This window comes from Zeus faber (genome assembly GCF_960531495.2).
Source record: "Zeus faber genome assembly, chromosome: 1".
Taxonomy (NCBI): Eukaryota; Metazoa; Chordata; class Actinopteri; order Zeiformes; family Zeidae; genus Zeus; species Zeus faber.
In genome coordinates, this window is record NC_137193.1 from 16,481,576 (window position 1) to 16,505,546 (window position 23,971).

Genomic DNA, 23,971 nt, shown 5'->3' on the forward strand with positions numbered 1-23,971 from the left:
TGTTTTTTTTTTTCCCCTCGACGCGCGGATTGAGATGTGACTTCGGCCCGTGGCGGAGGAGGAGTGCCACGCCGTGTTTCCGCGGAACCACCGGAGGATTTTGCCCACCCGGCCCGAGGACGGCGGAGGGGAGGCGGCGGATGGTGGAGCGGCGCCCGAGGATGGTGGAGGGGAGGCGGGCAGGGTCCCCGGCCGCGCCGCCCGCCTGCTGGGCTGCGGTGGCGCTGTGCGTGATCTCCACGGTGTGCGCGGTGGAAGGTGAGTTCCGAGGCTTCAAGTTACCATGTGCACTTTCAAACGCAGCTCCTCCAGGGATCCATGTGTTTTGCACCAGTGGTTCAACATGTGGCCCGGGGATCCCCCAGGGGCCCCTTCGAGAGGCTCCAGGGGGTCCCCCAGCAAAATGATTAATAGTCAAACTTCAGCGTACAATCTGTGCAATGATCCAAAATTGTGAATTTTGACAATTTTGTCACTGTTATCCCACAAACTACAGTGTAGACAGGTACTAAAAAAAAATCTGCTCAGGTTGGGGTCCCAAGGACAAAATCTTAAGATGAAAAAGATTGAGAATCACTGTTTTTAGATGAGCCCCCCAATAAACAGAATTGATCACACAATATAGGACGTGGTTGATGGCCCGTTATTAACGAGCCTATATTTAAAGTATCAACACATCACTGAAAGATAGAGGATAGGGATTGTTTACTTAAAAACGGGACAGGCAGATGTTTTGTTTTTAAAAGGAAGACCAGATTTCTGTTTCAACGAGACCCCTTATGTCAAAATCTCAGCCAGGTGCTTGGCTCCTCAGTGTTTGGCTGGAGATGCGAGCTCTATTAACATGCACGGCGCCAACCCAACTGTCCGCGGAGAGCCGTCCGCGGATCATAATTCCAGTTTCACAGGTGCAACGGCCCCTGCGTTCTCCCGCTGCCGCATCCCTGCCTCCCCCTTGCGCCTGCCTGCGTGCTGGCAGCGTGTCCCTCGTGGGAGCCATAGATTGATCCACCCGTGGGTCTCAATGGTCCGAGTGTTGGCGAGCAGCGTGGAGAGTGACAGACATAAGGAAAAATGATAATTGAGTGATTGGTTGTGGACCTTACAGGGTGCAGGCAGCTGCCTAATGCACTGCTGTGTGAAGTCCATCACTGGCATACGTACACACGCTACAGTCTCTGTTCTTCTCTGTAGGCTGTACACATTTCCCTTATCACTCTTGTGTTTCTGTTTTTCTATCGCTCGCTCCCTGTGTTTTTTTTTTTTTGTACTCCCCCGCAGCTCTTCTCCTTGCTGTGGGTTTATGGATAGGGAATAGGAACTTTGCCAAGTGCTCAAGAATCATGTCCATTATGGCCCTTGAGGCATGTGATTTGTGAAGCTCTGCAGGTTGGCGAGAAAATACAGTTTTGGGGGATTTTCTTTCAATAGAAATGGGGGAAAAATATATATTTTTTTGGCCACAGTCCTCACTGTACTGCATTGTATTATGGATGGTCCCGAAGTCCCCCGGGGTGCAACCCTAGAGAGCCCAAAATGCCAAAGGTGTCCATGTCACCCTGTGCTGTTAAAATATCCACTTGTGAAGCTTGAGAGTAACAGCATCACAGTCGCAGTTATGAGTCTGCAGTTCCCAAATAATCCCGGGGTCGTTCTTATTATGAATGTCTGGTCTGCGGGGAGCAGCGGAGGAGGTGGGAGGATGTCTTTGGGCTTCCATGAAGGAGTTGAGCTGTATCCATGCTGGCACCCATTATCTATGTTCACAGTCAGTGAAACACACACACACACACACGCACGCACACAGACGCACGCACGCACGCAAACACACACACACAGGTACACGGCTATTTCCGGTCTTTTCTCTGGGGGCTACCCTCTACCCTGTCTGTGCATGTCATGCCACATCTGTCATGTTGTTGGAGTGGTAAAGGTTAAGTTGGAGAGCCTTCTTTCCACAAAAGACGCTGAAAGATCTCGAAGTGACAAGCCGTGAGGTGAGGGAGTGTGTTTGTTTTCGCTTTTTTGTTTGCGTACCTGCAGGTTTGTGTGCGCGTGTGGGTATCTGTACCTGCCGCTACCTGTCAAATCTGACGATATGCAGATGATGCCCCCCCCGCCCGCTCACTCTCACTCTCTCTCTCTCTCCCTCTCTCTCCCATACACACACACACGCCCTGCCGTGTCAGCTCATGTTTAAAAGATGCAGTTTCTACATTCATGTGATGACAGGTTATCAGGCCAACAGACAGATCGTGGAGCTGCTCAAGAGAAGATCTCTCCCACCCGTCCTGAGGCTCTCACCCCTTTCCTTCGGGGGCGCTTTTTTAAAATTTTTATTTTTATTTTTTATTTCTTTTTATCATCGGCAGGCAAATTCTTTCAGAAATGTGTTTGTTTCTCCGCGTAAAGGTGCTTGAACCCTCGCACAAACTCAGGGGCGTCGAAGGCTGTTACTCATGGGTATTGATTACTTTCATTTCCGCGGCTCCCCTGGCATAGCAGAGAGGGAAATACTTTGAGGTTCCATTAGAGCTCGGGGGTTGAAAAGGCCGCTGATTCGGGGCGGTTTTTCAGAGGCACGGGAGCCGAAACCCAAGCGCTGAGATTAAAAAAGTTATTCGTAGAGGAGACAGGCTTTCGATTTTTTATATATATATTTTTTTTTTCAAATTTGGTAATCTACCAAAAGCAAGATCTTGAACTAGTCATTGAAAAGTTCTCAATCGTACGTCAGTCTTTGCATAATGAAAGGGAGCAGATATCTGGAGTAACCTGAAAGGGGGTTTTGGAAGTGAACGTGCCCTCGTACACCAATTCTGGGACCTGACTGCTGGTTTTTTGGTGTTTGGGTCGATTTTTTTTAAGGTTATGAAGGGGAAAAGGAAATGCTCAATCCTTTGTAAATGCTCCAATATGATGTGAAAATGTGATAATAAATGTAAAGACTGCTCATCTATGAGCAGTGGCTCCTTTCCCCACACTTATCAAGTAGCTTGTCTTTCAGTTTTACCTCAGTAGATACAACGTACGCCACATTTTCACGGCTTTCAAGACTTAAGACTTTCACAAGCTTGAAAAGGTGGATGAACCAGCGAGTCCACCGGCGACGCGTTTACCCTTGACAACCCTGCCTACAGCCGGAGACCAACAACACTCAATTATTTTCTAAACCGCCTTCATTACATCCATTTACTTACGATCAATGGCTCTCCTGAATGTCTCCCATCGCTGTCATGGTAAATAAAGCTTTAAATTGATTTGACTGTACCAGAGCGAGCGAGCGAACGATAGAGAGAGAGAGAGAGAGAGAGAGGAACTTTCAGGCACACTGCATTACGAAGCACTTCACTACCCAACCTAGGTTGCACTTATTTGCATAAAAAAACAACACCAAATAGATTAGATTTTCCCTGATATGGGACCATAATCGAAACCAATAAACGAATCGCGGGCCCTAGTGGGCGTGTGGAGGGAAAAACAATGAATCTTTTGTTTTCGCTCAAAATTCCACTGCCACTTCCCCCCTCTCGCCTTCCACTATTCTGTCAGTTGACCTCATTTGCATCTCTAAAGAGCGGTATCAATAACCCACTGTTTTTAGACAGGCAGGCTGCGCGGCAAATTGTTTCGTCTACCACATTGATTAACTTTTTCAAAACGCAAGGTTAGCGATAACATCAATTGCTCTTTGTTGGCGGCTAAGACACATCATCTCCGTCTGTTCCGGCGGCTGACGGCAACACATACGACAGGACCTCCTTTTGCGCGGACATCAGACTTAACCTGGGCCTGGCTCCACCTAGGAGGTCTATTTTAGGGTGGGTAATGTGCAAATAAATGCCTGTTATTGTATTGCGTTTGCATTTCGCAGTATTGCATTTTTCATCGTCAGTCAGGGGCCGCATTCAGTGTGTTAGTCAAACTGCAATTTCTTCTATTCTCTTATTTTTGTATTGTATTCTATTTGGTCATGTTCGGCCGTACTGCGCCTCTATCCGAGGTGCTGCTGTTAGACTCTTATAGCCTGAGCTTATGATTGAACATAATGATCCATTATTTATTTGCTGGTTTGGAGCGGGCCCCACGCCAGACACTTCAGGGCTCCTGCTGTGGGCATATGGCCTCACAGATAGCTATGCTGGAGGGCTTTGTCACTCATCCAGGAAAACAGGGAGGGAACATAATGGGCACGGCACAGACACACACACACACACACACACACACACACACACACACACACACACACACACACACACACACACACACACACACACACACACACACACACACACACAAATGCACATACAGAAACCTGTGTTTTTGCCCTCACACTCAAAAAAAGTGGTGTTGGGCGTGCTACCCTCCTAATGCTTACTGCTCGAATTGCATTATTAAATTGTCAGCTTTTAGTTCTAGTTATACTATTACTATCTACCAAGCCAGGAATGGCCCATAGGAGCAACAATTAAATAATAAGCATTTTTCAATTGCTATCGCCTGATACGATGAGGCTTCCGTGACAGGGTGCTGACGGTGACCAAATTGTCATTGCCGGGACGAGAGCGCTTTTCCACAGTTTTGATCTTCTTTTTGTACTTCAGCCGCATGCAAATGCGAGAGATCTTACCGCAGGAGGGGAGGAGGAATAACATACAGTCGAGGGCTATGGATGTGCCTCCATGCGAGAATCAGAGCGTTTGTCAGCTTCAATGTCGCAGTCTGAAAACTGTGAAGTAGTGTCTCTCATCCCACAATTCTGTCTCTCTCGACGACAAAATGGTCTCTCTTGTTCAACCCCCCCACTACCCGCTAAATTCTGACAGGGACGGCGACAAAAGGGAAACTGTGACAAAGGGGAGCGACCGAGAGGGATAGTTTCACTTTTGCATGGCGGGGGGTTATGATGGAGACGCTCCCCGGAGACAGAGATGCTGAGGAGAATGGTGGAGAGTGTGGAGAAACAAAAAAATATACAAAATGGCTCCACGGTTTAGCCCTCTCGAGTTTTATTGACGGACTAAAACGCCAATAATTGTCCGCTCCCTCCCCACATCATTTGAACAAGCGCTCACCGGCAGCCGCTCGGCTGTTAGAGCCTTGCAATAAACCAACCTTGTGATCTCTCCTCACAACTGGAATTACACTTTGAATGTCTGTAAACCTCAGGGTTACCATGGTATATCCACCCTGCTTCTCTCATCGTTTGGAGCGCCAGTAGTTTCTCAGTTTACACGTGGATCGTTGTGCAGAGAGAAAATCAAAAATGGCAGCGGCAACAATAGTTTGTGAACTCGGCTTCAAACCGAGAAGTGGCTTCGAGCAAATGAAGAAAAGTAAAGTGTGTCTGCACATATACTGTATCTGTGGGATATTTTAGCTTATATCTAGTTTGATTTTTAGCAACCACAATGACAATTACTATATATAAATGTATATACTGTATATTCTAGATCGAGTTAATGTAGTTGATAGCAGTGAAACGACAAGCCACGTTATCAGTAGAATGCGGTTCAGTTGTTAAACATTCGTCTCGGTAACCTCACATTTTCAAGGGAATCCTTCTGAGAGGTGACCTTTTATATTGTGCGCTAGACAACACAGTTTCTAAAAGTTTCTAATACCAAACCCTTCAGCCTATGGACAACCCTACCGTGTGTTTAGCGGTAGAGCCGCGGAACGGTGCCGCGACAGTCAAGCAATAAACTGTTGAAAACTCACATCTCCCCCAAAATACCTCTGGACTTTGAACTGAAGCGGAGATGAAGAAGAGGTTGGACGGGAGAGAGAGAGAGAGAGAGAGAGAGAGAGAGAGAGAGAGAGAGAGAGAGAGAGAGAGAGAGAGAGAGAGAGAGAGAGAGAGAGAGAGAGAGAGAGAGAGAGAGAGAGAGAGAGAGAGAGAGAGAGAGAGAGAGAGAGAGAGAGAGAGAGAGAGAGAGAGAGGAGGAGGATGCAGCTGTTGTGTAGCAGTCCTCCTGGGGGTAGAATCATGAGGAAAGAGGGCACATCACCATGACAGAGTCAAACTTGTGTGTGTGCGTGTGGGTGTGTGTGTGTGTGTATGCGTTTTTAATGTGCTCATGTATGTGTGTGTGCACTGAAGCAAAGCTATGTGGCTGACTAGACACCATCACAATCACTTGACACCTGTGACCTACACACACACACACACACACACACACACACACACACACACACACACGCACAACAAGCTCTCCAGGGAAGTGATGATGTGCGCTGTGTCCATCAAAGTGACAGACAACGCTGCTTAGCTTTCGAGGACCGAGGGCGGAGAACGACGCGAGCCAAACCACACCACAAAGCAAAGACAGAAGAGGAAGAAGAAGAAGAAGAGGAAGAAGAAGAGGAAGAAGAAGAAGAAGAAGAAGGGAAGAAGAAGAAGGGAAGAAGAGGAGGAAGAAGAAGAAGAAGAGGAAGAAGAAGAGGAAGAAGAAGAAGGGAAGAAGAGGAAGAAGAAGAAGAAGGGGAAGAAGAAGGGAAGAAGGGGAAGAAGAAGAAGGGAAAAGAAGAGGAAAAGAAGAAGGGGAAGAAGAAGAAGAAGAAGAAGGGAAGAAGAAGAAGGGAAGAAAAAGAAGGGGAAGAAGAAGAAGAAGGAGAAGAAGAAGAAGAGGAAGAAGAAGAAGAAGGGAAGAAGAAGAAGAGGAAGAAGAAGAAGAAGGAGAAGAAGAAGAAGAGGAAGAAGAAGAAGAAGGGAAGAAGAAGAAGGGGAAGAAGGGAAGATTCCTTTTTTCTGATTCCGCTCCCCTTCCCTCGCCTCGACAACTGCTCGTGCTCGAGTTTCTGCCCCGTGGAGCGGCAGTGTGGTCAGCAAACCTCCAGTAACTCTGCCTCCGGGCTAAACATATCTCACCCTCACGCATAGAGGAGATACTTCTACGTGTGCTTGGTTTACCTTCAGGTGCGTGGCAGGATGTGCGTAATGTAGCAGAAAATAGCCGCTATTTCAGCAGCTCACGCCTCGCGGCACCTTTGGCCCTCGGGTGAACTGCTGGATGTCGCCATGGAGTGTCGAGTTCATGAACGCAATCTCTCTCGGCCCCAGTTTGAATCTCAATATGTCTTCAGAAACTAAAATAATAGGTGGATTCTGCACTTACGTAATTGCTCTGTTGATTTGATAGTCAATCAGGGAAGTTGCCTATAGTGTTTTTTACAGTAGACAGCAACTTACAGACCCCAATTTTTAAAAGTGGTAGCCCACACTGACAAAATGGCTGGTGAATTTTAATACATTTATAGTTGAGTGATGTTGATCCTCTATAATTATAACTGATATCAAGGCAGGTCAAACATTTTTAATTAACAGAAATCATTTTTTTGGTTATATTTTACATGCTCGTCACCCAGCGGGACTCGGCTCCCTTCATTCATACAAAAGAGCCGTTCAACACATCTGGTGCGAATGGAAGAGAGTGCCCGAAGAGAAGTTCCTAATAAAGAGGGACACGGCCATCGCAGAGTTTTCTTTTCTGACTCTACACCTTGATTGATTGCACTCTTTACTAAAACATTTCTATTTAGTTTTATCTTGTGTTTCTATTGAGAAGGCTCGCATAGTTAAAAAATATAGACCTCTCGCGCGAAAATGGAGAAACCGTAGGGGGCGTACCGAACGGTTCGAAACCGCGTAACGTCGAATCCCTATCGGCCACAAGTGTGCACTGGTTTTCCATATGAAAAGTGGTGGTTGACAACAGGGCGAACGAGACCTCACGGGATGCCTGACAATGGCCCAAATCTCGTTGCAACTGGGCAGCCGTTATTTTCCAGCCCTGAATGATTCAACCTCAGCTTCAGTATCGCTGTGAATTGTCTGTGTAGTTCAAAGAAGCTATCAAAATGGAAATTCATCTTTTTTGCTTCGTACCAAGGCACATGCCAAGCTTGTACCAGCCATACTGTACTCTGAGGTAGCGCGCGTCTGACCATTGAGCTGGTTTTGTGTGTCCCTCGTAGTAGGCTCCTGCACTTTGACCCCGCCAAGCTGCACCCCTCAGCTAGCATGAGGGTCAGCATAAGGCAGCGTCTTCCGCCCTGCGGCGCGCCGTGCCGGACTCGCATGTGCTCGGTCGCCGTGACGCACGGGGGGCTCCTCACTGAGCGAGCGGATGTCTTTCAGGCTGTCATCAGCAGAACAGCTGTCAACAGATGGACACGCTGATAGATTTGACTCTGTCGGGGAGACAGCGAGAGAGAGGCCAGCAGCGGTGGTCAACTGAGGGTCTCATGCCTCACTTGCCGCGTCCGATCGGAGACTCATCATGCACTGAATGGATACAGAGCCGTGGCTTTTGGACCGTTTTCAAACCTCTCATAGTGCTTTGTATGGTACCACCACCAGAGACGTTTTTAGAATTTGCTGAAGAACTGCGAAATATTCAACCAAAGGATTATTTCAAGTGGCCCTCTGGAATATATTCATGTAACTCAGATTTATTTAATTCATCACATCAACGCTAATATTTCAGCGTTGTTCAGTTATAGTCAACCATTTGAAATAATTGAAAGAATATTAAAACATGGGATAACTATGTAACTCTGAGTACAGTTGTACTGCCGTACAATTTCCTGCCTCACTTCTGATTCCGTCGTCCCTGCTCTGATTTAGTCTCAAATTCCTTGACTGTTTGCGATGGATGCCTTTGGACTGCTTCTGCGTCAATCTACGTTTCGGAGAACAAAACCAGATTGAAAATGTGTTCAATGTTGATTTGGTGCAGAAACGCTCAGGATTAGGGCTCTAACGCTGGCGCTTGGAGCTCGACTGTTGGCGCTCTGCGTTTAATTCTTTCATGCGTATCCCTGCAGTGTTAAGTGCACTTCCCTCTGATTGTGTCTTTCACTCATCTTTTCCGTTTGACTGGCAGCTCGGAGGTTTTGCGCGGTAAAAGATTGCAGCGAATCAATCTCTTGACACCTCGGAAGACCCGCCGGATTTAGTTTTTTTTTTTTTTTTGTTTTTATTACTTTTGAGGGGGACATCAAGCTGTCACATTGTCTCACTGGTTACGTTTTATCGGCTCATTGACAGCGTACCAATAAAGGTTAAACATGATAATATGATATCTCCAATGATAACCGTGTAGTGAAGTAATGAATAAATGACAGCAAACATGCCTTGAATAAATAACTAACGAATTAATAACCAACATTTCTGTTGAATTTACTTTGACTGATCTTTTGGTCGATACAGCTTAGCATACATTTGAGGCATTTATCCAAATAGTCATCACTATATCCCAGAATATCCCCTCACCAAAACCTGCATCATCCGCAGAGTTGGATGAGGATGAATATGAATATGATTCAAAAGTTTCAACTCTTCTCCCAAGCTTTATATGAGAGGAAGGAGAGTTGACAGGTTAAAGCCCCGAAAAGCCGGACGTTGCTCCAAAGCCCCCGGCGCTCACAGTCTCGCTCGAGAATGCGCCCCCAGACTTATTCACTCCTAAAACGGTACAAATAAAACGCTGTCTTTAAGAAGACCCTCTTACCCCCCCCCCCCAGGTGCGCCCACCGTCGTCCCATTTGTATACGCCAGGCACATGGCGCTGACCTCTTACTTCTAGCTGCACGTGGAAGCCACTCTGTTCTCACGGAAAGAACAAAGAGGAGGGGGCTGGTTCTTATCAGGTATTCACAGAATGACTTGGAATACCTGTTGTTCGCACTGGTATTATTACGTGGCTGGCGAAACTGCTACATCTCTGGCCTTATAAACCAGGATAAACAAGGGTCCAAAAAAGGCTGCTGCCGATTCGGCCACAGGGGGGGGCGCCACAGTAAGACGTCAGAGAAAAAAACTCAATCGTCCCGTTCCTCCTAGACGCCTGGAGAAGCCTGGTATATAGGATTCACTTCTCTGCCTCGAGGGACATACTAAGTTCACCAAAAATTGGGAAAATCTTTGATAATCTTCGTCTTGTGAGCCATAACTCCCCCTAACGCCACATTTGGTACATAATGTTTCATGGACATGCCTAAACAAAGCCGCCGTAACACTAAGCGACTGGCTAAAGAATGTCTGACATATTAGCCAATGAAGTTCTGATTTCATGTTGCAATATCGAATCCATCCCAAGTCCACGGACGCTTGCGATCGATAAGCCTGAAAAACATGGACACCGTATGACTTTGTCGCGGTATCTCAACCCTTCCTCAGAACCGCACGCTGTGAATACCTTTTCGAGGCCGCTTGCGGCTTTCATTGATTGTCCCTCCCTTCTTTGAAAAATGGGATACAGGCGGCGTCATTTGTGATACCAGGCTGTACACTCTCCTCCCTCATCCACCCATATTCATTCATGTACTTTTATTTTTACAGACACAATTTTAGATTTAGTCAGCCGTCACGTGGATTACGGGAGACGACAAACCATGTCACGTTAGTAGACGAGAGCACGACGGCAGGTAACGGTAACGGTAACGGTAGCGGCACGCGGCGTTTGCCGGCCAAGTAAAAATATTTCAACCTTTTCCTGTCCTCCGCCACGGTATTACGGCTGGATGTTACGTAGCTGCCGTGCAGAGACGGAGAAAGCGAGAGCGACATGGCAGATGAGGTCCGGTGTGGTGATGTTAGAAGTGAATGAATGAGAATGCGCTTTGAAGGGAATTCAAACCGCCGTTGCATCTAACATGGAGCATCTGCGCAACTTTTCTGTCTGTTCATGAAGGAAAAACGTGTCAGTTAGAGGCCTTTTTCCTTTGTTGTCAGAAAGCATTCTACCAATGTGAAAGACTGGATGCTTCATGTGAGCAACAGAGTCAGCCAGGGGCTTTGTTTAGGTGTGAAAACAGTGTTCGTCTGTATGGGTTTGGGTGCAGTGTGTGTGTGTGTGTGTGTGTGTCTGTGTCTGTGTGTTTTTGTCGAGTAGAGACGCCACTTTCATGTAAGATTTCATCCAGTGAGAAGACAGGCTTTGTCAAGCTTAGGTTCTAAATATAAGAACAAATCTTCCCCCTTCTTTTTTTTTTTTTTCTGTAGTATTGTCGGCCCCATCCTCCAGTCGACGATAAGTCATCTTTGTTTTTGTCGGAAAAAAGTACGACTCCCTCATGCCTGAAAACACCATATGTCGTATTTGTATTTATAGTGACATGGCTCTCCTGTGGCAGGGCCGCTCCTAAAATAAAATAATAAAAATAAAATTCAAACGTTTTACCAAAACAATACATAAAAAAAAAGGGTGGGGTTGTGGTTTGAAAGAGTGAAGCCCGTGTCCTCTTCTACAAGCTAATCGGTTTTTTTTCATTGTCCCCAGTCAAAATCCTTTAATTACGGCTGCACCGATTTATCAGCCCTACATCGGTACAGGCTGAAAATGGCCATGTTGACTAAATAAAATAAATAAAATAAAAATTCACCGAAGGCAGGGTGTTTATCCAGCGTTTCTCACACATAGAGTTGGGCAGGCCGTGTAGATATAGTAACCATATATTTTATAGCATTTATATTTCGAAGAATCTTTACTGATCACACGACACGCCACACTACAACACATGCATACACACGCACACATGCACATGCTTTGGATGGTGGCCGGTGAAATGGCTCCTCTGCATTTGACGCATCCTGGCTTGTCCTTCCTCTGGGGGGGCAGCCAGGAGCAGTGTGTGCATGTTTTTGGGGGGGGGGTCCTTACTGATGTTAGATGGAGGAAGCCCCATGTGAGCAGAGGGAGAACATGCAAACTCCAAACAGAAAGGCCCCTAATCGGGAGATAACCCAACGGCACCCCAGGCGGGAATCGAACCCAAGACCTTCTTGTTGTGAGGCAGCAGTGCAATGCACTGAGAGAACGGCGCAATCTTGCAGTCGATTTTGGAAGATGCAGACACTGCTCTCTGCAGCGCTCTGAGCAGGAATTGATGCTGCATTCATGAGAGCTCGAAAAACTGTAAGTGGTGCTCCAATCGGGGGAACTCGGAAAACACGAGTATCGGCGTCAGCTATATGCCAAATTGCTAGTTTAAAAATCGGCATCGGCCCAGAATTTCCCAGTTGGTACATCCCTAATCCTTCTGTCAAATGATATGAGATTGAATATTTTTGTGCAACAACGCACAGGCACACACGATTATGAAGAAACCCAAAAATGCCGGTGATCTCCCTTTTTTCTTTTTCCTTTTTTTTCCTTTTCTTTTTCGCTCTGATACCAACGCAAGCCATGCGTGTGATGTACTGTGAAATGCTTCCATAGGCGTCTGTTCCTGAAAAGTTTTCCGGCGGAGAGTTACGAGGTTCCCGGGGGAAATACGCGGCGGGTTATTTGTTTTAATAGTGACAGCCGTGTGTCCCTTTTCATCAACCCAATACACAACACCACAAATCTTTTGGGTCACCGTTGGTAAGGAGAGAACAGAGGATCGAGAGAGAGAGAGAGAGAGAGAGATAGGGAGAGGGAAAGAGAGAGATGAAGCGAGTATGAGATAAAGACAGATGGGTAGCGTTGGAGGGGCGGACGGAAAGACGGAGCGAGGGAAAGAATTAGTAAAAAAACAAGAGAAGATAACCTAGAGGAGAAATCAGTCAGGAGAGAGAGAGAGAGAGAGAGGGAGGGAAGGTTGTGCTGATAAACTCAACTAAACTAAATAACACAGGTACGGAATTGTGTGTGTGTGTGTGTGTGTGTGTGTGTGTGTGTGTTTGGTGTGTCCCTGGTGTGTACGAGTGTTTTCCATAACAAAGTGTGTCACAGATAAGTGCTGGTGTGTGACAGCTCGGTTGTGCTTTTGAAGACGGCGACGCTCTGCCTCCGTTCCCAACTCTGTGTCAACAACAGGGAAAACAGCTCCACGCCTGGAGGCCCCGGTTGGTGGATCACGTATTAGAAAATCCGAGATCCGATTAGCGGGATTTGTTGCTACAAAAACCCCACTGTGGTCCCCCCCCCCCCCCCGTCCATCGCCATTAGCTGTATCAATTCATATGTCCACATTTGTTTCCGACTTCAGGGTACGTCGAAAAGTTTCTGTAATATATTGTGCTGCACCTCATACTCAGACATGGGTTATCCAAGCTCCTTCTGCCAAGCCGTACTCGACGCCCTGTGGCGCTGTTGAGTTCCCCCATTCAGTTGCCAGTGTACTTCAGCCGAGTCAAAACATGACTTCAAAAGCACCGCCGGCGCACGGTTTCCCGGGCACTGTCGCCGACGCTAACTTTTAGACGTTGTTGACAACTTGCCAACCGTGCATCACCATTTGGTTGCCGAGAAGAGTCACAAAATAGTTGCCGAATTTCAATCATTTTCCATCAATGATTCATCGATGGGTTGATCTATTGATATGTTTCTAAACAGGGTAGGCAATCCCACTGCCCGAGATCAGAATCAGTACCAGCATCTCTTTGGTTAGATGCTTAACAATGGTTCAAAGTTGGTTGCCGGGCAACTGTCATTGTGGAGCCCTGCTCAATATCAAGTGTGTTAACAAAGATACAGTGATGAAATGAACCACAAATTAAAGTTGCACCGACCCGGCTGTGTATTTCTGTTTGCCTCTCTCTCAAAATGCCTTTGTTGGAAATGTTTGCTTTGGGCTGTGAGTTTTACTTAACACTTAAAGATTATGAGCGGAGACGCCACCGTCCAAGTCCAACTACAAGTTCTGCCGGCTCTAAAAACAGTGACAGGCAACCTTTCCTATTTTGTAAACACATCAATGTGCTGTCAGTGTTCTGTCGCTCACGCTTGAATAGGAAGTGATTTGTCATCGAGTAATTCATCGACCCCAATTGGTGGATATCGTAGGGCGTGGCGATGGGGGCTCGCCACAAGCAAAGTGGACGTAGTAAAGCATTGCCTTGAAAAAAAAAAAGAAAAGAAAAGAAAACAATGGTAGTAGAACGATGCATCGCCAGGAGGTTGCTAGATCCATCAATGCGATTGCTCAAGCTCAACGGGAGCAATAAAATGGCAGTGTGTCTGTGTGGCTACAAAAGTTTGAGCACATTCTGTATTATACAAAGTAGGGAGGAAATGGCTGAGGTGATTGCAGTAATGATATTCCACATACTTTATGGCCACGTAGAGCCTGCCGAGGTAATAGCACTATTTGAAAGAAGACTTCATTTTGTTACAGACAACCTGGTGCAGCCAAGCTTGTCCATGAAGAACAATCACCTGTCGGCCAAAGTCGGGGAACACGGCATTTTATCTTGCTAGAGAGGAAGCACCAGTCAAACTGTTAGATAGCCAGCCCGTGGTCCCCGGGCATTAACCATGGAAAGATCCAGCTTGCAAATCCTAATGACTGGAATGGGCGCATTTCTAAGGCAGCGCCGTTTGAGGCTGACAGGTTTGTTGTCGCAGTAGGACAAACGGTAATGTCCCAAACGTCGCTATTCAGCAGACGCAGCGGTAAGACGTCGACGCGAGGGAACGTCGGCCTTGTCGCCGAACGATGCGGTCAAAACAATTGACAATTCTCTGCTCTCATTGACACCGTTCCAAAAAACTCAAGCGCCGGGCCGTCGGGCCGATTATTAGCGGCGCTTCTCCCGGAAATCCATAGCACCGGAATATGGTCGTCGTCAACCATCTGCGGCAACTGGTTTAATTCCGGTTGCATAGTTTTTGTGCTGATACAAAGTGTTTACCGGGACTGCTGAGCGGGCGCTTTCATGACAACAGGGTCAGCCATCTCTTTAGCCCTTTATTGTTTTTACTTTGGGGTTTTCTGAACTGCTGAAGCTGCTGTTTCAAGCAGGCGGGGTCAGCCCACTGGCCTGTAGTTAAGCTTCTCGTGGCAAGTTTTTTAAGTACTGTATGAGATGAGATACTGTGGGGTAAACTCGAATCCTAGGTGTGTAGCTAAATGCAGAGGCCTTGCGTGCGGATATGAGATGGTGGTGGTTTTCAGGGAGCCAGAGTTTTTTTTCTGAGCCCTCTGCGGCAATGAACCATCTTTGACAGCGTGACTGGCAGATCACACCCCTCATAATGTAACAGCACAAGTAGTAGTTACTCCATTTTGTCATATTTAGGACTGATGTGTTTGATGGAGAGATTCTCTAGAGAGCGCGGCTAAGGCTTCCTGGCACTCATCACAGATTCACAGTTCGCCCTTATTTTATAATTGCCTAAATTCTTAATAAGTGGGGTAATTCGGGGAGTCTTGTCAACGTATTAGGATTTTGTGCGCCACGAGTGGATCCATTTTTAGCGAGCGTGGTTGCGGTGGGGAGTCGGATTCCCTATGTCAGACAGTTTTTGGTGGACACTCATCCTTCTGGGAACAACAAGGCAGCTCTGCTTGGACTGTACATGGGTGTTGGTGTGTGTTTCTGAGCGTGTGTGCGCTGCTGACTGTGTGGTCCTTTCTGCGATGCCGTGTTATTACGCTTCAATGGCTGATTGTGCAGCAGGAATCTCTGCAGGAGGTACCAAGTGTGAGAAGGTGTGTGTGTGTGTGTGTGTGTGTGTGTGTGTGTGTGTGTGTGTGTGTGTGTGTGTGTGTGTGTGTGTGTGTGTGTGTGTGTGTGTGTGTGTGTGTGTGTGTGTGTGTGTGTGTGTGTGTGCGTGTGTGTGTGAGAAGGTGTGTGCGTGTGTGTGTGTGTGCGTGTCTCTGTGTGTGTCTGTGGGTGTGTGTCTCTGTGTGTGTCTGTGGGTGTGTGTCTGTGTGTGTGTCTGTGGGTGCGTGTGTGTGTGTGTGTGTGTGTGTGTGTGTGTGTGTCTGTGTGTGTGTGTGTGTGTGTGTGTGTCTGTGTGTGTCTGTCTCTATGTGTATGTCTGTGTATGTGTGTGTCTGTGCGTGTGTGTCTGTGAATGTGTGTGCGTGAAAGTGTGTCTGTGTGTGTGGGTCGTGTGTGCGTGCGTGTGTGTGTGTGTGTTTGTTTCAGTTTTTTTGTTGTTTACAGTGTTATCTCAGCCCCAACCAGTTTGATTAATTTCTCATTTCAATTCCTTCTTTCTCTCCACGGAGCCACAGCTTCTGTCTTTTTTTGTTGATAACAGTATTCTCTTCGCCCCAACCGCTCTGATTCATTTAGGATTTTCTGTCTTTCTTTCTGACTTTCTTTACTTCCCTCCATCCCTTCCACAGAGCTTCAGCTTAACACGTTTATTGACCAGCTCCATGACAGATGCCTACACACACACACATGCACGCACGCACGCACGCACGCACACACACACACACACACACACTGATATATACAGGCCAGGACTGATTTGCGCTACACCAAACTAATCTGGTCCGAACACGCTCGGCCAATTAGGCATGGGATGAACCCATTTCACTTATCGTTAAGCCACGCGGACGTACATCACACGTGCACCCACACCCACACACACACACACACACACACACACACACACACACACACACACACACACACACACACACACACACACACACACACACACACACACACACACACACACGTGCGCACGCGAGGGCATACGCACAGGCAAACAGACATATACAGAGGCGGGAACTATAAAGCTCCTCCTAAATCAGCGTCTGTGATGGAAATGGCTTTATTGGTCCCCTGGGGGCCACAAGGAGGTTGTAACAGGCTCTTTGACTGGCCCAATACGGAACAGATTTACCCGCTGTTCCTTCCGCCATGATAGGAAACTGCTTTTGTTGGGCTGGTGTCGTGCTGCTCCACAGTATGCACCGGCGTGAAGGAGGGGAGCATACTGCGATAACACCCTCCAATATGTCAAAGATAATTGGGCTGGTCGGTGACTACGGCGTATTTTGCGTAGGAAGGATGTGCTGTGACCCCGCATTCCAGTTGCTCGATGCTAATTAAGCTGATAAGTAGCTGCACTCTAATAACACCACAATGCTGCTGGATCTTTTTTTTTTTTTATGTTTATATTTCATTGCTCCGGGTTTTAACTTATCGCCAGTACGGACATTTTTTTTAATATTTTTTTACTTTGCGGCATGTTATTCTCCCTCCCTTATAGACTGCACTGCTTTTGAGCTGTGATGTTAAACCGCGGCAACTGCGAAACCGCCACAAAAGGGGAAGATTTTGATTGGAATTCTCACTGTAGAAAACCAAAAGCATCCGTCTTGCTGCAGGGTGGGTAGAATATTCCTGCTGCTCTGCCAATATCCCTGTCACTTCTCTGAGTTATGAATGGGAATTCCTTTTTTGTGTACTTCTCTGAAAGTCATGATTTCAAAACAAGGAAAGGGGATCTTCATTTTCTCAGCAATAATTTCACTTGAATTCTGCTTTTTTTAAATATGTAAACCTGAAGCTTGTCAAGCCTTAAATTCAGTTTAAAAAAATAGATATATATATATATAATATCGTCTTATTTTCACCATAAATACTTTTTCAGATTTTATTTATGTACTTATTTATTTTTGTAAACATTTGTCAAGCTCAAGAAAAAAAATCTGGGTTGTGCCGTAATAAGGTCCTTCCCCGCCCACCGACAAAGCAAGGTTGATGGGGATGGAAGATGGAGGGGACGAATGTGGCGGTGGTGGTGGTGGTGGTGGTGGTGGTGGTGGAGGAGGAGGGTGACAGAATGAAAGAGCGCAGGAGGATGAGAGTGTCGGGGGTTGGGGGGGTGGTGGGGGGGGGGGTGGTTGCTCGCGGCCCCCTCGCAGTGTAATGTTGCTCAATCTCCTCCACATTTAGTCGCACAAAGGGTGGGGGGCGGCGGCCCCAATGCTCCGTCTAACACATGTCCTTTTGAGCCGCGCGCCCGTCGCGAAACCGCTCCTTTTAGCGGACGCCTTGGTTTTGTCTTTAGTCGGCGGTCCGCGACGACGTTATGAAACGGTGGCGGCCTATTCAGACAATGCACCAGGCGGTGAAATTTGGGCCACTTATCTAAGGCTTTTTTTTTTTTCTATTCTGCCTCACAGAAAAACCCCGCCCAGCGTTGTCAGATTCATTTCCGTTGTGGTTTGTTGGAAGATTGGCTCCATGTGATGGAAATGAGATGAGCTGAAGTCGACTTGTGACTTCTTTCTCGTTCCCTGCTGCTGCCGGGTCACCGATACAGATGCTGAAATGATGCTCGTAACCGGTAGCACTCATTTCTTAAGTAGCGGTCAAAGCTTCGACTAATTTCTTGGATCGGGTTCCAGACGAGTCGCTCGGCCAGGAGAGCGGATCAGTTTTTTCCCGACTCTTCGTCCATTTGATTGGGCTGGTGATAGATGAACGGGAGCCAGGAGGAGGCTCTGAGTTGTGAATGAAATTCCCGCAGGAATCCCTTCATTTTGTTACAGTTCTGTTTTTAGCGGGAAGGATTGCGGCATGTAGGCGTGGAGCTCAAAAAAAAAAAAAAAGTATTTGGCCTAAATTCTCTATTTATTTTGGAAGCGATTATGCAAAGTGGGAGTCAGAGAAAGAATTACCTTGAAAGAACGAGTCGTTCGTAACTGTTACAGACTGTTTGCGGAGGCAAATGAGTCGGGCAATTTATTACATTTGTGGGGGGTCTTATGACGAAAATATAAACAAATATATGAATATATTAATATATATATATATATATATATATATATATATATATATATATATATAAAATAAATATAAATATTGTGGATCGATTTGGATGAAACTTGAACCAGGAGATATTTGTGCCCTCCCGGTTCTAACAACACCTGAGCGATGTACATCCGTTCCGACAGTTTTAGGCCGAAAAATTCAGAGGAAAATAACAAAAATCCGGTATTTTGCAACAAACATTGCAATATACCGTTAAAAAAACAAACAAATAAACAAAAAAACAACATCAAAAACCAAAAAAAAAACATTGCAATTTAAGGATATTTTAGACAAAATACAAACGCTACGAAATTAAATAGTTAAAACATGTATTATGCAAACTCTAGGGGGCCACTGCAGCCCGGCGGGTGGGGCGCGTGTCGCTGAGCCCTGAAAAGACAAAGAGAAAAAAGAAGGGGAAAAAGTGGGCAGGGGGGCCCGAACAATATCATAAAAGAATGGGCTTTGTAATTTTGAGAAACGTGCCTTTCAGCTTCAGCAACGCGACTCATGGAGCTGGTGTACAAAGCTGGCGCTGTTGTCGATTTGTCAGCTTACCGCCGTTCGCGTTTGCCGCACCTTTGTTGCCGTCGTGGTGTTTCAATGGGAGCGGCGGATGTTATTGTCTGTGCCTCTGCTAAGGACTCGCACTTTACTCTGCTCACCGCAAACCACAGGCTCATCTGAGCGGCCGCCGGGAGGACGGCGGCTGTGCGGCCAAGGCCGAGGCCGCCCGGTAGCGCCGGCGAGCGCTAACGTTGGTATGGAGTATCAATGGAAGCCGTCCCTGCCTTCTCCCCGCTGTTGCGCCCCTTTCTTCGGCGTTTCCTCCTCTGATTGTCTCTTGTTTCTTTTCTCTTTAACCTCTTTTTTTTCCCCTTCTCGTCACGACAGAAACAGTGATGGATACGAGGACGGCGACAGCTGAGCTTGGCTGGATATCCTTTCCTGCCAACGGGGTAGGAACAATGTACAGATGTGTGTGTGTGTGTGTGTTGTGTGTGTGTGTGTGTGTGTGTGTGTGTGTGTGTGTGCGTGTGTGCGAGCTCATGTGCGGGGCCTATCCTTGGGGGAAGGAACAGTTTGAGTACACTTTACAGGCTCCATTAACGACTCTGTCGAGTTCTTAATTATGGCACCAAGGTGACACCAATTAACCGCTTTGGATGCGGTGTAAGGCGGGGGAGCGGCGAACACGTCTCACCGGGGCAAATGCAAACAAATATAGACGGGAACGGGGGTGAGAGAGAGAATAATAGAATAAAAAAATAATAGAATAATAGAACAGAGAATAAATGGGTCATTCTCAAGAATCCGCCAGAAAATATGCCGAAATGAATTGACACATATTTGCAGAGTGTGTTAAATAATTTGCTTATATATATAAGCTTAAATGATAACGCTTACTATATGGCTGACTTAGTTATTTTTCACTACGACATTATTTTAGTGCTTTTCCTGTGCTTTTCTCTTTCTTCATCAAAAGATAATTACTAATAATTACCATAATGCGTACGGGCAAAAATACATTGTTACAGTGATATTCCCCCCTACATTACCATAACAATGTAGTACCTCATATTTTTGAAGGAAATATTAATATTTATCAAATTCAACCCTTACAATAGAAAGATTAGCGGGGGAATGTGGTGATGTATACATTTTTGCACTGTCATCGCCTGTTGCGCCGTTCTACGCTATGCTAAGCTAAAGTAGATTCATTACAACGTAAAAGCCATCTTTAATTATCTTCGGAGAGCGGAACAGTAATGAATTTTTTTGATAAGAAAAGCACAGAAAAAACATGAAAATAATGTAGTAGTCAAAAGTACTGGGCCATGTAGTAGGCATTGCATTCTTTCATTTTACAAACAAATTATTTCACATTCTCTGTGACTATGTGTGTCAGTTCATTTCGGTTTTTCAGTTTCAGTTCATGTTTTATGGTGGATTCGTGACAATGACCCAGATGGCGCCTTCTAGAGCTGCATCAAGCAACACTTCTGCTTATACAAATTTCATCAAAGGAAGGATTGCTAAGAGCTGGCAATCGCCCTGCAGATCACCGCCCCAGGCTGCGGGACCCCAACCCTGTATGTGCTTTTCGGCTAACTGTTTTCTTTTCGGCGGTCCGTCTGGGCTAACTGACCGGCGCAGAGCAAGCTAACGGAGCTAACTGTTGAGCGCAGAACTATGATACGGCTCATTGTTTAGCTCAAAATGGTGGGGAGGCCATTCTTGAGCAAACAATTGGCAGGTAAGGATAACCTAAAATTCGTGTTCGTAGTCGTGTTAACAAGGCCGACCGCGTTAAGACAGCAATGGCTTCTTCGCAACGACAATTTTGCGCCTCCTTCGCGAGACGTGGCATGGTATTGCGCCTGCCTCTCCAGTTGATTCGTTCTCAGCGACCCGCTGCGCGTCCTGTCACTTCCCAGCCACCGTTGGCCACCGCCAAATCAAACGGGAGCAGAGCGTGAGTAAAAGTCGGAGTTTGTTTACATCAATCGTCGTTTCCTCGAATTTGGCTTAATGCGGCTTTAAATGTTGGCCTCATTACTCGGCAAGTGGATGTTGTGGAGACTCGCGGCATGTGTGTGTGTGTGTGTGTGTGTGTGTGTGTGTGTGTGTGTGTGTGTGTGTGTGTGTGTGTGTGTGTGTGTGTCATGGAGAGGTGGTGGATGGGAGGAAGGTGTGTGTACAGATCTGAGGCCAGTGGCTCTAATTGTGATGAATGGTTTCCCTCATGCAGCACGGAATGAGGGAGAGGAGAGAAACACAGGGAGGGAGGGAGGGAGGGAGGGATGGGGGTTACTGGAGCAATGGAGAGATGGAGAGGACGAGGGGGAGAAGAGAGAGAAAGGGAGGAGGGGGGGGGTTAATTTCTGTCAGGTTTTCGTAAACCCATTAATCATTTCGGCTTCCCTCCTCTTCTCCCTTCTCTGCTTCTCTTCCCCCTCATCTCTTCTCCTCCTCCCCCTCCTCCTCTTCTACCTTCTCCCCTCCTCCTATGCTCTTCTTCCCTTCCCTTCTCTCCCCTTCTCTCCTCTCACCTCTTTCTCTCTCTTCTATACACCCCTTCTCTGCTTCCCTCCCTCCCTCCCTCCCTCCCGGCCTCCCCCTCCCCCCGCCAGTGGGAGGAGGTGAGCGGCTACGACGAGAACCTCAACACCATCCGGACGTACCAGGTGTGCAACGTGTTTGAGCCCAGCCAGAACAACTGGCTGCTCACCACCTACGTGGACCGCCGGGCGGCGCAGCGCGTCTACGTGGAGATCCGCTTCACCGTGCGCGACTGCGCCTCCATCCGCAGCGTGCTGGGCTCCTGCAAGGAGACCTTCAACCTCTACTACCTGGAGGCCGACCGGCCCGTGTCGGAGGGGGTCCGGGGGGTGGAGTACTGGACCAACGCCCCCTTCCTGAAGGTACAAAAAGGACCCAGAACCGGGCGCCGTGAGCGGTGGACCCACTAGACCGTGCAAAGTTGTAGGTTTTCTACGTTGCGGATTGTAGACGTGCCCGGTCTTGAGATTCGGGGCCGGCAGACGGGTAAATACGGCCGCTCAGATAAGCAGATGGCTGGATTGACCGGCAAGGCGCGGTTAGACAGACAAAGAGATGGACACACAGATGGGGACGGATGGAGCGACAGCGCTGCGCCCCCTCCCAATGGCAGCCCGAGACCGAGGGAGATAGAGCCGTGAGAATAGGGGGATACCAGCAGAATTACTGTTCAGTCCTCTCTTTTATTTAACGCTCTTCCATATCTTTAGAGATATCCTTCTGTTCACCCATCTACACTCTGTCAGGTGGACACCATCGCGGCCGACGAGAGCTTCTCCCAGGTGGACTTTGGGGGCCGGCTGATGAAGGTGAACACGGAGGTCCGCAGTTTCGGCCCGCTGTCCCGGGGGAGGGGGTTCCACCTGGCCTTCCAGGACCTGGGGGCTTGCATGTCCCTCCTGGCCGTGCGCGTGTTCTACAAAAAGTGCCCCAGCGTGGTGCAGAACTTCGCTTTTTTTCCCGAGGTAGTATCTGGATATTTTTCCGTTGTTGATCCTTGTTGTATATTCACCCCTCATTTAGTACGTTGGTAGGCTTTATTCCTACACACTCCCATCAGAAGTTCAATGCAAGTAGGGGACAAATCCACAAACACATCCATTGAGTGCATCAGCTCACTCCACATATTCTGGTGCGTATAAGTATGTCTTCTCAGATAACGTGAATTCTTTCTCAAGTTCAGTCATCTTATTTCTTTCGCTGCTGTAATGTTTATGTTTCTGCTTTTCCGTAATGTGTACTGGGAACAGCACTGCCTTTCCAATGCTGTGCTTCTGTTATGGCACAGTATTGAAAATAGTGCCAGCAAGACCTCTTTTTTAAAAATAACTCCTTGATACCGTGGTATCTTGTCAGCGTTGCCTGAAGAGTGGAGTGCGTCTGATGCCAAGCATCAGATAGAACTCACTCAACAGACTATTTTCTTTTCTCTTTTTTTTTTTCTCCACAAATGCTCCATGAGGTTTGATGCTTGGACATTTTACAGTATTTGGTATTTTACAGGCTTTTTCTTGTTTCCTGGTTCCGGGCAGACGCTGACGGGGGCGGAGTCCACCTCGCTGGTCATTGCCAGGGGGAGCTGCATCGCCAACGCCGAGGAGGTGGATGTTCCCATCAAGCTTTACTGCGACGGCGAGTGGATGGTTCCCATCGGCAGCTGCAGCTGCAAGGCCGGCTACGAACCTGACAACGGGAACGTATGCCGAGGTGAGCGCATGCCTACATCTGTGAACTGATGAAGCTCTTGCTGTCCTAAAGTCCTAGGTGCACGCCTGGGGATTATTTTTAGACGTCGCTTTGCTTCAGGGCTCAGGCTGTTCCGCAGGGTTTGGGTTATTAGCTGAATTAGACGGGACACTGTAAATAGCTCCTCTCACTTCCGTACACCACCTAATGATATCCCCGTTTTCTCTCTTTTTTTTTTTAAATCTGCCCTCCTTCCCCATTTCTACCAAATCATTTTTTCATCTCCCCCCAAGAGAGTTGCGTGCGCGTGCGTGCGTGTGCGTGTGTGCGTGTGTGTGTGTGTGTGTGTGTGTGTGTGTGTGTGTGTGTGTGTGTGTGTGTGCGTGTACGTGTGCGTGCGTGCGTGCGTGCGTGTCTGTGTTTTAATCTGTACGCATACACTTTGTGTTTTGGAGTCGGAGCTTGTCTCTGTATGTTGGCATGCGTGTGTGTGTGTGTGTGTGTGTGTGTGTGTGTGTATGTGTGTGTGTGTGTGTGTGTGTGCGCGTGTGTGCGTGTGTGCGTGTGTGCGTGCGTGCGTGCGTGCGCGTCTGTGTTTTAATCTGTACGCATACACTTTGTGTTTTGGAGTCGGAGCTTGTCTCTGTGTGTTGGCATGCGTGCGTGTGTGTGTGTGTATGTGTGATATATGTACACGCCGTTAAATGATAAGCGAGTTTGGTTCAC

General features: G+C 47.3%; 1 protein-coding gene across 1 annotated transcript in view; it reads left to right on the forward strand.

The window, feature by feature from the left end:
• Positions 1 to 161: 161 nt before the first annotated feature.
• The window catches only part of LOC307237291 (ephrin type-B receptor 1-like), a gene marked incomplete at both ends in the record, with an annotated part of 61,231 nt that continues 37,421 nt past the window's right edge, over positions 162 to 23,971 (forward strand). Inside the window, 5 exons of the mRNA XM_080010004.1 lie at positions 162 to 258; positions 19,391 to 19,455; positions 21,631 to 21,921; positions 22,306 to 22,524; positions 23,092 to 23,266. Coding sequence (XP_079866130.1) covers positions 162 to 258; positions 19,391 to 19,455; positions 21,631 to 21,921; positions 22,306 to 22,524; positions 23,092 to 23,266 — 847 coding nt within the window. The remainder of the gene's footprint in view (positions 259 to 19,390; positions 19,456 to 21,630; positions 21,922 to 22,305; positions 22,525 to 23,091; positions 23,267 to 23,971) is intronic.